The sequence below is a fragment of the Filicampus tigris genome, chromosome 15 (genome assembly GCF_054856515.1).
Source record: "Filicampus tigris isolate MCC_2025a chromosome 15, RoL_Ftig_1.0, whole genome shotgun sequence".
Taxonomy (NCBI): Eukaryota; Metazoa; Chordata; class Actinopteri; order Syngnathiformes; family Syngnathidae; genus Filicampus; species Filicampus tigris.
The window spans coordinates 8,916,761-8,932,529 of NC_141231.1; the positions used below are offsets into that span (position 1 = coordinate 8,916,761).

The window sequence follows — 15,769 nt, forward strand, 5'->3', positions numbered from 1 at the left end:
TGCGTGTGACGTGGTACAGGTTAAATCCGTTCTCCACGTGGTTTGGCTGACTCGGACAGACTGGGACCACGCGGGTCGATTAAATATGCAGACGGGAAATAGGCGAGGCCCAGCTCTTGCTCAAAATGAATCCATTGTGTATGTACCGAATTAACTCTCCAAGAGGGGTAAATCTGTGTTTTAAAGATACAAGTAAATGCATCCGTTTCATACAACAGGACTACATTAAAGATGCATTTTTCTTTCAATACTATATCATGCGTTTTTTATTCATGGAACAACACTTTTTCATTGGAGTAAAACATGACATATCTATCATGTATTACGGAAAAAAAACACCCGTACATTCTTGTAAATGAGAGAGTCACGCGTCAAACCAGTGAACATGTAACTACTTTGCGTGTGTGCGTTATACAACCTCAGGCACCATCGTCGTCATCACTGAACAACAACCATCATCAAGATACTTTATTAGATAAGTTGCAGTTGTGTCAGTGACCGCTAAGTGGCAGCAGCCAACTATCCAATACATTTTTTAAATTAATATTGTGTTAAAAATGCCAGACCTAATGCAATGGGTCCAACAATTTAAATGTCCCCTTTGACTTGTTATAGTGGTTGTAGATTGTACGGTTATACAAGTGCACTGTATCATACTGAGATGTTTTACAATGTTTTTAGCCTTCTCGCGACCTTGATTTTTGCCGATGTGGCCTAAACCTAAAAAGCATAAACAGGCATGTTAAATTTGTATTAGTAGATATACTGATTTATTTATTTATGTATTTATTTATGTATTTATTTATGTATTTATTTATTTTTACACAGTGTGTCTTTTTTCATGTTAATCATAATAAGCTCTAAGGTTTGTAATTTAGAGTATGCTGTATGGATGATATTTAATATTCAAGATTCGTTTTTTTTTAGGAGTTTTGAATAATAATAGTAATAATAATAAACAATAATCACATTTGTATTTTCTTTTTATGTATTTTAGTTATTTTTTATATATATTTTATTTGTAGAATATTAACATCTAGTTTTCTGTTACGATAACTTTTTAACGTTTTTTTTTCTCAGTTATCATGTGTGCAAGATTAAAGTCAATTTTGTGGCAAAATGATTATCTCTCCTGTATGAGATGCATGCGTCACTGAGTGAGTGAGAGAGCAAGAGAGGTAGAGCAAGGTTGGGAGGGGGTTGACATGCAGGATGCTGTGTCCAGCTGCACGGTAAAACATTAAGTCGGATCAGCTCCAATCCTCCGCCTCCTCCTCATCATCCTCATCATCATCAGTCAACATGCACAAAATCATGTGACCGCCTCTCGTCCCGACAGCCGTGTGGCCCATGTACCACCACCACCTTTCTCTCTCTCCGGTCCGATCCTCCGTCCTCCCATAAGGAATTTATGAGCTGTGCTAGGCGCTTCACCTTGCAGCAGAACGCATGAAAGGTAGGACAAATGTGTTGAAAACTGCTTGGATTGCAACCTCACTGTCTCCTGAGATCCACTTTGGAGTTGTATTTCAAATTCTGCCTTTGTAGGGATAACAGTGCTGTGCCGAAGATGGATTTGAGCCTTTCTGAATGCTTATTTGCATATCATGAATAATGTAACGGGTGCTCGGGTAAACAAAAGCATGGCGGTGTGTGGTGATGGTTGTAGGGTGATGGTGGGTCCTACCTTTTGACCTGTCTGAGCTCAACTACATCTGTCCTCCATTGCCAAAAGGAGGTCAGGCTTTAATTAGCAATGCTCAGGAACAAGACAGGTCCAAAGTTAGTTCCTCAGCCCCCATTTGCAGACTCATGATGGCATCATCACTGGACGTCAGGGGGATCGGTTGGTGGTGTCATGTAAAATAAAATAAAAATGAAAGAATTGGACACTACAAGGCCGTATGATCAGCCTGGTGGTTAGCAAATCTGTCTCACAGTTCTAAGGTTCTTGAATCTCAGTTGGGAGTTGCATATTTGCCCTGTGCTTGCATAGCATTTCGCTGGGTATTTGGGCATCAACACAAGATTCTAAATTGTTCTTAGAGTTAGCATATGTCGCACTGTACCTGATCCATCTCACAGTTCAGAGGGGAAGCGGCCCACCTCAGATCCTGGTGTTTCTCAGTGTTTATTGGATGCTGTTCTGTGCAGGCCAATGGATCACACAAGGCAGAAACCCCCCACTGCACTCCCTCATGGTCCCAAAGTGCAACCTGGACCCTGTGCACAAACCACACCAGGTCCAGGTCCACCTCGAGGACCAGCTGCTATTGTACCATCTGGGACTGTGCAGAACAACCACCCTGCACTAAACCCTCCCGTCTCAAGAGACCACACGCAAATCAAATCCGGGCCAGCCCTTGCGACGCTGACCAACATAAGCCGACCGAGACCCACCGCCCTCAGGACTAAACCTGCTCCTAGACCTGCCATTATCCCTCCCAAGGATATAGATCTGATGCCAGTTTGTATCCCGGGTCCTCAGAGTGCCAATATCCTGCCGCGTTCCCCGCCAGAGTCCTCGATGTCTCCTCACAGACCCCAGGCCTCCCTGAGCCCCAAATCAAGTCTCAGTCCTCCACCCCCTGCCAATACAACACAAATGCACAGTGACAAGACCACTGGTGATAACAATGACTTCAGGTGAGACTATAGCTGTTGACGTCGCTATTGACACTTGTGTCTATTAAGTGCTGTCTGTCTAGCCGTTTTGTAGAAGGCTCAATGTTGTGCTCGAATGCAGCCGCAGTAAGCAAGGTAATGTGCGCCCGAAGGCGTCATATCAATCAAAGCGGCTGTTTTCTCTAAAAGCTTCTTGCTGAGAGCGGAATGGAGCTGCTTTAAATCCACTTGGCAGTCTTCCCGTAGCCTCGCTTGCCCACAAACAGAAGCAGCATCTTTTAATACTGTACAACTTGCTTTAGAGGGAGGACAACATAGGAGTCTAAAGGTTTGAAAATGGCTGCTACAGTGGATATCAATTCTAAACATTTGGTTTCAACTACGTTTTGAATCTGAAATTATTTTAAACACTTGGCCTTATTTTTTTTTTACAGTACTAGTGTATGCATAGCTAGTCATTTTGATTCAGTCGAGACCCCAAAAGGACCATGCCAGTGACCTGAACTGGAAATAATTGCTTCGTGTTAGGCTTACTGAGGAAGTCAAATTCATCACATTTAACATGGTTTTCATTTTCACGTAATAAGTTATTACGTTTTAAGGTGATATGTTTCACGTTTTAATGTGATAGGGACGTGACAGGCTTGTACAGCAACAGTGGACTATAGGCCAGGTGCCACATAAGTTAACTGACATTGGCCCAACCAGGCCAGTATCAACACATTCTTGTGTTTGATTTAATATTCAAGATTTTGAGTTGTATCCACATAGATTTATCATTGATCTTTTGACAGCTCTGTACACATTTTAAATCAGTTCAAATCCTACCATAAGGAATTGTTTGAAGATAAAAAGCCCCCAAAAAAACTCCATTACAAAAAAAGCAATGACACAGAAGTAATATTTTCTGAAAGCTTTAAGTTATAGAGTATAAAGAGTAAGGCGCTAAATCTGAAATAATCAATGAAACTTTCCAAATTGTATTATGAATATACAAGGTCACCGCCTGAAAGGGTTAAAGCGGAAGTCAACCCAAACATATTTTTTTCAAGAATATGTTCGCAGCAGGGCCACTAGTTGAAACATGGCATTCTGATTAATTTTGCGTTTGTGGAATATAAATTAAGCAGCAAAATTCACTCATTTTTAGCCATCTCTGGGGGCGGCCATTTTGTCTTCTGTCGACTGATAATGACATCACAACTGCTCACAACGACCAATCACAGGTGACCTGTTTTCTGAATCGGAGTCATTGTCAATCGACAGAAGACAAAATGGCCGCCCCCGGAGATGGTTAAAAACGAGTGGATTAAATCTTATTCCACAAACGCAATATTTATCAGAATGCCCTGTTTCAACTAGTGGGCTTGCATAGAACATATTGTTGAGAAAAATATGTTTGCGTTGACTTCCACTTTAATGTAACAACAAATAAAGTAAACAATACAAACCTCATAAAACGATCTAACGGACCAAAAATGTATTCAAAAGGAGATAAATATGTTCAAATTTACATTTTAACCACAAAATTTGCGTAATCATTTTCAATTTTGTATAAATCATGATGATACACTTTTTGTTTGCTGTATTTAATCGTAGCTTGTCACTGGTGCTGTGGTGGCTCCCTTGCCAGGCTTCTGTGTGGGCAGCATGGGTTCAGATCCCACTCAGTGATGGTTTGAATGTTACTGTTGATGGCATCGGTTGTCTGTCTCTATATGTGCCCTGTGATTGACTGGTGATCAGTCTAGGGTGTGCCCCACCTTTCCCCCAAAGTCCCTCCACACCATACTGTGACCCAGTTGTGTTCAGTCAGGGCCTTTAAATAGGAAGTCAACCCCCAAATTTTCTTTACACGAATATGTTCCATGCAGGCCCACTATAGTCTAAACACGGTATTCTGATTAATATTGTGTTTGTGGAATATGAGTTGAGCAGTAATATCCGCTCGTTTTTGTCCATCTCAAGGGGCGGCCATTTTGTCACTTCTGTTTACTGTTAATGACATCACAGTTGTCAGGGCTCAGGTAACGGCCAATCATGGCTCAGTTGCAGAAAAAAGGTGAGCTATGAGCAACTGTGATGTCATTTACAGTCAACAGAAGTGACAAAATGGCCGCCCCCTGAGATGGGTTAAAACGAGTGGATTTTGCTGCTCAAATATCCCAAATGCCTCTGTCTCGCTCTCTTTAATGCCAGACAGTTATATCGTATTATTGTATATTATTTTGCGATGTGATAGTGGTGATGTCAAGTGCTGGATTAGGTAAATAAAGTCCCAACTGAAGTGAAGGCCCAGGTCCAAAGCTCAGTACCGCCAAAACTTAGTACCGCCACTGCTGTAACCTATACTATATATTACCGGGTATTGCTTTGCGTTATGTAAGACATATTACATTAATGCAAGAACAACCTTTCCATCAAAAAAAAAAAGAGGCATTAATCACGCTTAATCTTTATTTTCCCTCTCGATCTAGCCACACCGAGAGCTGGAGCTTTTAAGTTCACTATGACTGAAATCTAATGTGGCTTGTTCACCGTCACAGGGTCCACATCGCCACATGGAACGTGGGCTCGGCCGTCCCACCGGATGATGTCAGCGCTCTGTTTGAACCCAACGTGTCAGATGGGAGTGTTGACATGTTTGTCATTGGGTAAGCGGGGTGGCTATGCCAGGGTGCCCACTCGCTCATCTGTCCCTCTTCTGATGGCCATTTTTTTGGTTCGCTTTTCAATTTTCACACTGTACAGGCTCCAGGAGGTGAACTCCATGATCAACAAGCGGCTGAAGGATGCTCTTTTCTCAGACCAGTGGAGTGAGCTCTGCATGGACACGCTCAGTCCCTTTGGATATGTTCTGGTTGGTAAAGACTCATCAGATTATTTGTTATTTATTAACAGAATCACTGTGAAAAAAAAAATCTTACAGTAACATTAAATTTATTGTTTATGTTTGTCAAGTGTTTTTTAAAAAAATAAAAATAATAACACCGTATCATAAAAACTATAAAAAAAAATACAGTTATGACATAATTATCTAGAATAACGGATGGGTGGATATAAAGAATTAAACCGTTTTTGTCACAGATTTTGCTTCATTTTCAGTGGGCATTATATTACTCCTGCTTGTTTGTACACCATGGCCACATCACATGGGGGCAGTAGAATACAGGCATACGGATACACACATACATGGAGAAGCTGGTCAAACTTCAGAGTAAGCCACAGTAATATTAGTCATTCTTTACAGAGGATAAATAATATATTAATGTGAATCTTTTTATACTGTCTACGTGTGTTGCTCCACCATTTGTGTTCAAGTATCTGTTGCTTAAAGGGAAGTCAACCCAAACATACATTTTTTAAGAACATGTTCTGTACAGGCCCACTAGTTGAGACAAGGCATTCTGATTAATATTGCATTTGTGGAATATGAGTTAAGCAGCAAAAACAACCCCTTTTTAGCCATCTCTGGGAGCGGCCATTTTGTCACTTTTGTCCACTGAAAATGACATCACAACTGCTCAAGGCTCAGGTAACAACCAATCATGACTCAGCTTCAGAAAACAGGTGAGCTGTGATTGGTCAATACCTGAGCCCCGAGACACTGTGATGCCATGCCATGTAATGCCTTGTTTCAATTGGCCAAAAATGTTTGGGTTGACTTCCCTTTAAAGGCTTATAATACTGTGACGCTGATGCTATGTGTTAGTCCGTCAATGGCGTTTTGCATTGTTTGTTAGCATTAAGCTAAACAGACTAGTAGACCAAAGTTGAAGCTGTGAGGTTGTGTCATATGCACAATGTGTAATCTTGTAGTTTGATATTTAGTTTGACACTAAACTTCTAATGAGAGTGGCATTAACATCTTTTTTGAAGAAATGTTCTCTAGATGCAAAACTGTTGCTTTTTTGTTTTTATGCAGTGTGTTGGTGTGCTGGTCCCCATATCGTTGCTCAAGTGGTTTTTACTTTACTGTTTACCGAATCAATTAAAAATACCAGTGTCCTTCCTAAATATAGTGTTGTTTGTTTGTTTCTGAAAACATATTGGAGATCAAGAATTTCAGTATATCATACTTTTCTCCATCTTTTATGAGTACCTTTCAAATTAGTTTTTTTTTTTTTTACTACTTGTTGAGTCCTGAGTCCAAAAAAACGAGTAAAACCATAGAATGTATTTTCACCCATGGAAGCAGCACTTCATTACTGAGCCAGCCAGTTACATTTGTTGAATTAACTAGTGTAGTGGCTTTATGCATGTGGTACATGCAGTGACAAACACAAATGCGCAATATATTGAGTTTATTTTCTTATCAGGTGCTATGCTGTGTCAAAATAAAACAAATGGCCTTCTTTTTGCAAAGTATTGTGTATGTTCATTTGTGTAGCCTTTTTTTTTTTTTTTTTTTTGTAGGTGGCGTCCCAGCGGATGCAGGGCGTGCTGCTGCTGGTCTTCTCCAAATTTGTCCATCTTCCATTCCTCCGAGGCGTACAGACACAAAGCACTCGTACAGGACTCGGCGGGTGTTGGGTACGTACGTGCCTGCCGCGCTGCTCTTGAATTTATGTCCTCGCACAATTTGCCATCGCGCGGTAGCGTTGGTATGGTGTAACGGGCAGGCTTTGAAAGGTGGAACACGCCAGCAAGTGTTTGCACGTGTGAGTGTGGATTTGTCAGAGTGTGACCTTCCGCACATTGTTGATGTCGGCGTCACACCAGTGTGATGGTGCAGTCTCCTTCTTTTTGAGGTCAGTGCTGCAGCAGGCGTCTGGCTCACTGCTTTGAAAATAAGAGCACTCAAAGGGCGCAGACGCCCGTCAAGGTTTTAGTATTCAGTCAAGGCATTTTACATTTAGTTGTATTGAATTTAGAATGAATTCTAGAGATGACATAATTTTGGATGCTATGATGCTCTATTAGCACAGAATAGTACGCACTGATCAGATGGTCAAACCTTTGCGCCTAATACATGTATTTGATTTTTCAATTGGTCAGATGGGCCACACCATTTCTAGATGAGGTAAGCAAAATATAGGAGAAAATGATAGTTGCCTAAAATATTTCTTCTCATTCTGAATTAATAATTAATTCCCATTCAGATTGTTAAAAAATAGTTATAATTCATTTTAAGTCAGATTAGTTAGGCAATTAATTAATAGATACAAATTAAATGTAGGAGCACAATTTATTGTACTAATTATTTTTTTTAATTCTTGATAATAAATCAACCAAGCAATTATTGAAAATGAATAACCCATAAAAAAAAGAATACTGTGTTGACTAATGTTCAGAAAAGTCTTACTGATAGTCCCTCCCCAAAAATGTGCTGTGTTTTTTTAATAAGAAAATAGCACTCTCTAACATTACTCTTTATAAAACATACAGTATTGACATAATTAAATAGAATGTCAAGAATTCAACAGTTTTTGTCATATTTTTCTTTCAATTCAATCACATTGTGCCACTCCTTCTGGCGTACCCTCTTCGGCCACATGCGAGCAGTATTATACAGATACAGATATACAGTAAATGGAGATGGTCAGAAGTTACTCCCCTGTAAACCGCAATAAAGAGGAGAACGAATATGTGGCCATGAGTATTGTTACATTATCTGTCTGCATGTGTTGCTCCACTGTTTTTGTTCAAATAACAGTTGTGTAAAGGGTTATGACATTGATGCTATTGGTTAGCTCGTCTTCTACGTTACGCGGTGTTTGTTAGCATTAGGCTAAATGTACTTTAATGAGGCAGCTCTATGATTGTTTTAAATACACAAAGTGTAATTTTTTTTGTTTTGTGTTAAGTTTGACCATAAACGTAGACTAGGAGTGGTGATAAACAGTATGAAGCCCTTTTTGGGAAGAATTTCTCGCATCTCAGATTTTTGTTCTCAAGTCAAAGCAAAACATCAGCCCAGCAATGGCTCGTATCTCGAATAATTTCGTGAGAAAAGACAAATTTCAACAGCACTGGAAAGACAATAAAAACATTTTAACTCATGGGTGCAGCAGTTCATACATTGTAATGTGTGTACGGCTTACATGGATGGATACATCACTGAACACACAAAAATAGCATAAACAATAAAACATAAACCACAACAAAAAAAGCCAATGAATTTATCAGGATGTGTTGTTGCTTTTCATGCTATCCCGCGGTTGCTGGTCTGCGCACTCCCTGCAGGGTAACAAAGGTGGCGTGAGCGCAAGCATGAGTGTCTTTGGACACCCCGTGTGCTTCCTCAACTGTCACCTGCCCGCTCACATGAGGAACCTTGAGCAGAGGATGGAGGACTTTGAGAGCATCCTGCAGCAGCAGCAGTTCGAAGGAGGGGCTGCCACCGGGGTACTGGATCACGAGTGGGTGGCTTTTTTTCAGGATATGTTTGAAAATATGCACCAAAAAAATGTGTGAACACAGCACGTAATATTTTCTGTTTCTTTAGCGTTGTGTTTTGGTTTGGAGATTTAAATTTCCGAATTGAAGACTATGACATCCATGTGGTGAAATGTGCAATTGACAGCAATAAGCTCCCTCTACTGTGGGAGCGAGATCAGGTGAGCATCATCATCATCATCATCATCGTCATCATCAATACATGGTACTATATATATATATATATATATATATATATATATATATATATATATATATATATCTTCATTTGCCATTCGTGTTAACTTCAGCGAATGACGTTCGAGTTGATTTGCTTCTTGCGCTTTTCCGAAAAAAACACGGCACACTAATACAAATGAAAAATCCAATTTTGTCACAATGTTAAAGAGGAAGTCAACCTAAACAATGTAAAAAAAAAATCAAACAGTTTGCCCGTTATGATTAATTCATTGCGGCGCCTTCTGGCGTGCACAGCTCGGCCATTGCGTGGCAGTATAATAACGCCGAACAAATGAAGAAGACGACTGTAATTGACGCTGTAGAAATGTTAGTTGTTTTTTCACAGAAGATAAAGAATAGTGAGTATTTTGTATAGTGTCTGTCTACATGTGTTGCTGCATTATGTTGTGTCCAAATATCCATTCCCTAAAGCATTATAACCCCGCAATACGTAGATGCTATTCGTTAGTCTGCCTATGGCATTTCCCATCATGTGTTAGCATTAAACTAGCAGACATAAAAATTGATGTAGATGTTCCAACTATGCGATGTGTCTTTGTTGAATGTTTAGTTTGACAGTAAACTTTAAACAGCTTGAAGCCTGTTTGGTTTACTCTGCCATCTGCCAAACTGCTGCTTGTAGTCCTGTCTGACTGCAGGAATTTGCGTTCTGTCAAGAATGAAGCAGCAGAGGGCAGTAAAGCAGCCATTATAACAGGGTGTGCTTATTCGGTTTTGTCTTACGCTCAGCTCAACATGGCTAAAAGCACAGAATCCATCCTGGAAGGCTTCTTGGAGGGTCCACTCAAATTCCCACCTACATATAAGTTTGATGTGGGCACACACACCTATGATACAAGGTCTGGCCTTCATCATTCCATGAACCACAGCTTTACCCTTTCGTTTCATGTTATTTGTGCGGAGGACCTAACCGCCGTTTTTAATGTTTCCACACGTGGTTCAGCGCTAAAAAGAGGAAGCCCGCGTGGACTGATCGTATCCTCTGGCGCCTCCGCCGCACCGGCTCCCCGGTTCCTACCCACAATGCAGCACTTCAGAGGGGTCTGACCTCCTGGCTGGGTGGTGCGACCAAAGTGACGCAGCAGGCATACAAGAGTCACATGGCGTTCACCATCAGTGATCACAAGCCTGTGACGGCCATGTTTTCCCTGCACGTGAGTGAATACGTCACATATTTTCAAACCGCAGCCACATGTTGCTATGAAGATTCGTTTATTAGAATTTGCTCGCTTTTTTAAATTTCACCGGGGAGTGTTAGAAGTTGTGACAAGTAAAAAAATATATATTTTATGATGCTACAAGAATAAAGTTGTTGGTTTAATTTTTAAATTTCATTTCTGTGCAGTAAATAATTATTGAATTATTGCATAGCTAGAGTTTTTTTCCCTTATATTTATGTGCAATGTTGATGTTAAAATTGTGCACTAGGAATAAAACCTCAGCCTTGTTTTTGATGAAGACTCAGGCCCACCACGCTACTGCATTTTAAAGTTGGTCATCACTCTAAAAACAGTTGGGTTAAAAATAACACAATTTTGGGTCAAAAATGGACCGATCCACAAATTGGGTCAATTAGACCCACGTTCTTGTGTTGTTTTGTACAAAACAGCCCAATTTCTCGGGTTGTTTTGTCCAAAGAAAGTTGGAATTTTATGTAAATAAAGTCAAAACGTCATTTGGAAATGAGTTATAATTTAACGATAAGAAAGTATCCGATGTGTAAGTAGTATTATAATAGTTGTAATAAAATAAAGGGAAAAAAGTGGTAAGTTTATGATAAAAAGTTTTAATTCAACAAGAATGAGAGTACAGTTGGAATTTTACATGAATAAAGTTAAAATAAGATATGGAAAAATTCATAATCAAAACAATAAAGTTATAGCTTTACAAGAGTAACGTAAAGTTACGAGGAAAAAGACATCCTTTTATGAGAATAATGCCGTAAAATTAGGAGCAAAAAGAAGTACTTTAATGTCATTTCACATGAATAATTTTGGAAGTTTAAGAAGAAAGAGTTGTACTTAAATAAGAATATTTGTGAATAAAACAAGAATATCATGAGGGGGAAAGAAAACATTATTTAGAGAATATATTTCAAAACCAGGAAAACATTCTGTGGGGAAAAAAGGCCTTTATATGTGAAGGATGTTGGAATGTTATGAAAAAAGAGTCTTAATTTTATAAAAATGAAATTGTAATATAAGAAGAAGAAAATCTAAATTTTTAGTATGAAGTATTGCTATTATGAGAATATTGCCATATCTTTTACAGAGAGACAGCAGCTGCTGGTTTCAGACTGTTCCCAAAATATGATGACTTTTGTTCTTAAAAAAAAGTTTTTCGAAATCGTATTGTTCTCATTCTGTTGTTGTTGATGTACTAATTGATTACATATTTTTGGAAAGTAGTCTTTCAGTGCACGCTTCTGTGTCGCAGTTCCCATTCAGGGTGGACATGCCTCTGGTGGAGATGCAGGCTAGCAAGGAATGGTTCAAAGTCTCCGACGCCACAGTCAAGTTCACATTTGCGTCCAATTATCATCGCAGCTCATGGGACTGGGTAGCGATATATAAGGTACACTAGGAAGCTTTGTTCTGTATTTTGATTTGAATGTCATCACTTACAACATTTCTGCCTGTGCACAGGTTGGATTTCGACACTACAAAGATTACCAAGCCTATGTGTGGGCCAAGGGGGAACATTCAGGGCAGGTGGGCCACATATTGATATTCGTCAGTCTGGGATCAGGGATAATTTCTGTCCCCCTCTTTCCAGGTGTCTTTTTCAGAGGAGGACTTGCCAAGAGATGACTGTGAATACATTCTTGGCTTCTACAGTAATAATATGAACAGCATTGTTGGGTTGTCAACAAACATCCAGGTATAGTGTATTTCTTTATTTTTTTTATTTTGTATTTATTACACTAACATACATTACAATGAATGCCTTTTCCTAAGGTTATCTTAATCCAGTGACAACCATTCAAAATGTTTTAGAGGCATTAAGGATGGCTCGGCGGGGTCTGGTCCTGTCAGAATTCTGTGTAGCCCCAGTTAAGCTCCTAACGCCAGCATTTTATGTGATATTCTAAAATATACTTGGTCCACATAACAGAGACACTTCAGGGATCGTAAACAGTTCATTCAATACAGCGTCAAACGTTTTCCAACCCGGTGACAGACACGAGAGCAGATTCTGTACGAAGTAATGTATTTGATTGACGGGTGAAGATTGAGCTTTTTTTATTTTTTGTTCAAATTTGGCAGCAACAAAACATTCATAGGACATTTTTTGTTTTACCTTGCAGGGACTTCAAGTGTGTTTTAATAAGTTAGGTTAATAAGTGGTAAAAGTATTTAAAAAAAAAAAAAAAAAATTAATATGGTTTCAATGCTAAGCCTCACACATGGACACATTTGTTGATACCCCTCTGTTAATGAAGACAAAACTCACAGTAGTCACAGTAATAACTTGAATGTGACAAAAGTAATGATCAATAAAAAGTGAATGAATTGCTTTTAAATTGTAGTTCAACGGAATTGTTTGAAAGAACAAACTGTCAAAACAGGCTTGGGCAAAAATGATGGTACCCCCAGAAAATAATAATTTGAGGATAGGGACATGTTCAATCAAGGTGCGTCCTCTAATTAGCATTGCTGATGTCTTCAAAATTATAATCAGTCACTGTGCCGTTTGGTGACATGATGTGTACTACACTAAACATGGACCATTGGAAGTGAAGGAGAGAGTTGCTAATTAGATGATAGGCAAGCACATTGTTTTGTCATTGGTGTCTTTTAAAAGTCCATTAATGTATTAAAGTCCTTTTTCATTCCGGGCAGATCAAGCTTCCAATCCACAGCCCGTCGGCACACCGCTCCGACAGCTCCGAGATAAGCTCGGAAGACGACAGCACCCTGGTCCTTCTGGCTCCGAACTCCCGCAGCCCGAGCCCCAAACCCATTAAGCATCATCACTGCCGCCACCGTCGCAGCCGCAGCCCCGCCGTCCCGGCTCTCTCGGCCAACCCTCTGCCTTCCCTGCAGGTCCTCAGCCTGTGCCCCCTGCCCAAAGAGACAGTTAGCCGCTCACCTGGTTCCACCTCCAAAAAGGAACGACTATTTTCCACTGGCTCTTTGTCATCTCCAGCCGTCAGCCCTCTCAGCCCCCGGAGCCCTGTGTCTCCGGGCAGCGGGGTTACGGCACCGGAGGCCCTGATTGCCGCCATGTTAGGGGAGCATAGGCCTGCTCAGGTAAGCCCCACGGGGCTCAAACAGCTTGGACACGCGGGGAGAAACAACCCTTCATAGATGAGATGGATACTGAACTCTGTAATGCGCGCGCAACCCTCAATTCTCTATTTCCGAAGCATCTCACACTGTGTTTATCTGGGAGTCACGTCCCACTGACAAGTGCTTTTATAGACTCTCAAGCTCCAATGTGTAGAAACACAAACATTGAATGTGAGGCCAAACATGCAGGCAAGTCAAAACCAAAACCGTTTATGAATTAAACAACATAAGTGGTGTAGAAGATGGATGGATGGAATTGCAACTTGAAAACTACTATTAGATCGGGGGTGGGCAAAGTATGGCCTGTTCACCGCTCTGTTCTGTCATCACGCCCACTAAGCATTTATATTATCAAGAGTCCTGTTATATTTAAATGTTTATGTCATTTATTGAATTTGTTTTAAATAATATATTAGTCAAATAAAAAAAATAATAATTTAATGTTTTTATGTCTGTTATTGAATAATTAATTCATTATAATTAAATTAATTATAGATAACATTTGTTCAAAATATATATTTTATTATTAAATAAAATATTTTAAACATTTTACACACTTTTTTAACCTCATCTACGAATGATCTGGCCCATAGAATTTCCCCACTCCTGTAGTCAACCATACATTGTACCCCCGTTCGAGTGAACTCAGTGATTGGACATCCAGACTGAGGGCCCTATTTTGGTAGGCAGGCGGCCGTGCTGTCAGTGCAAAAAAAAAAAAAAATAGGAATTTTGGTGCCGGGGCAGGTCTAGTCTAGTGCTTTGGGACCATGATGCGCCTCACTGGGCATGCCGGCACACGGAGCTGCCCCACCCCTGATAATTTGGTCACAGAAAGTACACTGCACTTGTCATAAAAACTGGTGCAACTCCATTTTCTTGCCGGGGCAAGTCGCTCTCCCCTCGGCGCATCTCGCAATTTTGTGCCAAAAAGTAGACTCAATCTCACACTACCTAAAACCAAGTCTAACACTTGGCGCAGGTGGTGTACCGAGATTTTTCTCGAGGCTTGGCTCCATCCCACAACAGCGCAAATTCCCCAATTTTACCTGTGTATAGTCCAGCAAAATATCAAAAGAAAGAAAACTCCACCCATGCACACAGCTTGTTTGAAAAATCAACATCTGTTTGTTTGCATTCTTGCCTGTCTGTGTTTGCTAATATAGACAAACAAACAATTGAGTAGTACCTTAAATATGTATGCAGCAGTGCTGTGAATGTGAATGGTTGTTCGCCCATATGTGCCCTGTTGTGTACAAGTTGTGTACCCCAGATGCTAACAGGACACGTCTTGGAAAAAGCGAGTCTATAACTTGGACCTTTGTTACCGGCAGCAGACAGAAAACAACCTGCTGACACCACAGATCTATAAAGAACATCTAGTTGGGGTTTACATGCACGTGAGGCTTATCCTGATGTTTCTTTGTTTCTTAATCAAGAGAAGGAGAGGCTATTTGGATTAGCGAGGCTTTGTAATTGCCAAGGCAGGCAGGCAGAAAGACACAAGGCATTTACCACTAGCTATGAGGTCTATTTGGTTCTGTTCATGTAAAGGGTGTCCGTAAAGTCTCTTTACAATATAAATAAATGTATGAAAGCAAATTATAGGCCGATCTGTGGAAAATGATACAAACTGAGGCGTAAATTTCTTGTCATGTTCAATTTAGCATTACCTCGTCAATAGTGACAATGGTGTCAGTGATGTTTCGCTTCAGGTTGTTGGTGTCCACTATCTTTGTTTGTCATGTAATATCTTTAAAGTAAAAGTCAACACAAACATATTTTTTCAAGAATATGTTCTATGCAAACGCACTAGTTGAAACAAGGCTGCTGATAAATGTTGCGTTTGTGGAATAAGAGTTAATCCACCCGTTTTTAGCCATCTCTGTCGACTGAAAATTACATCACAACTGCTCAGCTAACGACCAATCATGGCTGACCTCTTTTCTGAAGCTGAGCCGTGATTGGTCGTTACCTGAGCCCCGAGCAGTTGTGATGTCATTTTCAGTCGACAGAAGTGACAAAATGGATGCCCCTGAGATGGTTAAAAAGGGGTGGATTTTGCTGCTTAACTCATATTCCACAAACGCAATGTAATCAGAATGTCATGTTTCAACTATGGGCCTGCATAGAACATATCCTTGAAAAAAAATTGTTTGGGTTGATTTCCGCTTTAACAAAAAGTCTAGCAGTGTTATCTGTGAAGGTGTCCA

General features: G+C 40.1%; 1 protein-coding gene across 1 annotated transcript; it reads left to right on the forward strand.

The window, feature by feature from the left end:
* Positions 1-1,194: 1,194 nt before the first annotated feature.
* Positions 1,195-15,459, forward strand: inpp5ja (inositol polyphosphate-5-phosphatase Ja). Its single transcript, XM_086054146.1, has 13 exons — positions 1,195-1,456; positions 2,155-2,646; positions 5,172-5,279; positions 5,377-5,485; positions 7,042-7,158; positions 8,812-8,987; positions 9,074-9,185; positions 9,994-10,103; positions 10,208-10,418; positions 11,701-11,838; positions 11,910-11,975; positions 12,040-12,144; positions 13,107-15,459. The coding sequence occupies exons 2-13, from the start codon at positions 2,159-2,161 to the stop codon at positions 13,572-13,574; spliced, it is 2,208 nt and encodes a 735-aa protein (XP_085910272.1). The 5' UTR covers positions 1,195-1,456; positions 2,155-2,158; the 3' UTR covers positions 13,575-15,459.
* The last annotated feature ends 310 nt before the right edge of the window (positions 15,460-15,769 follow it).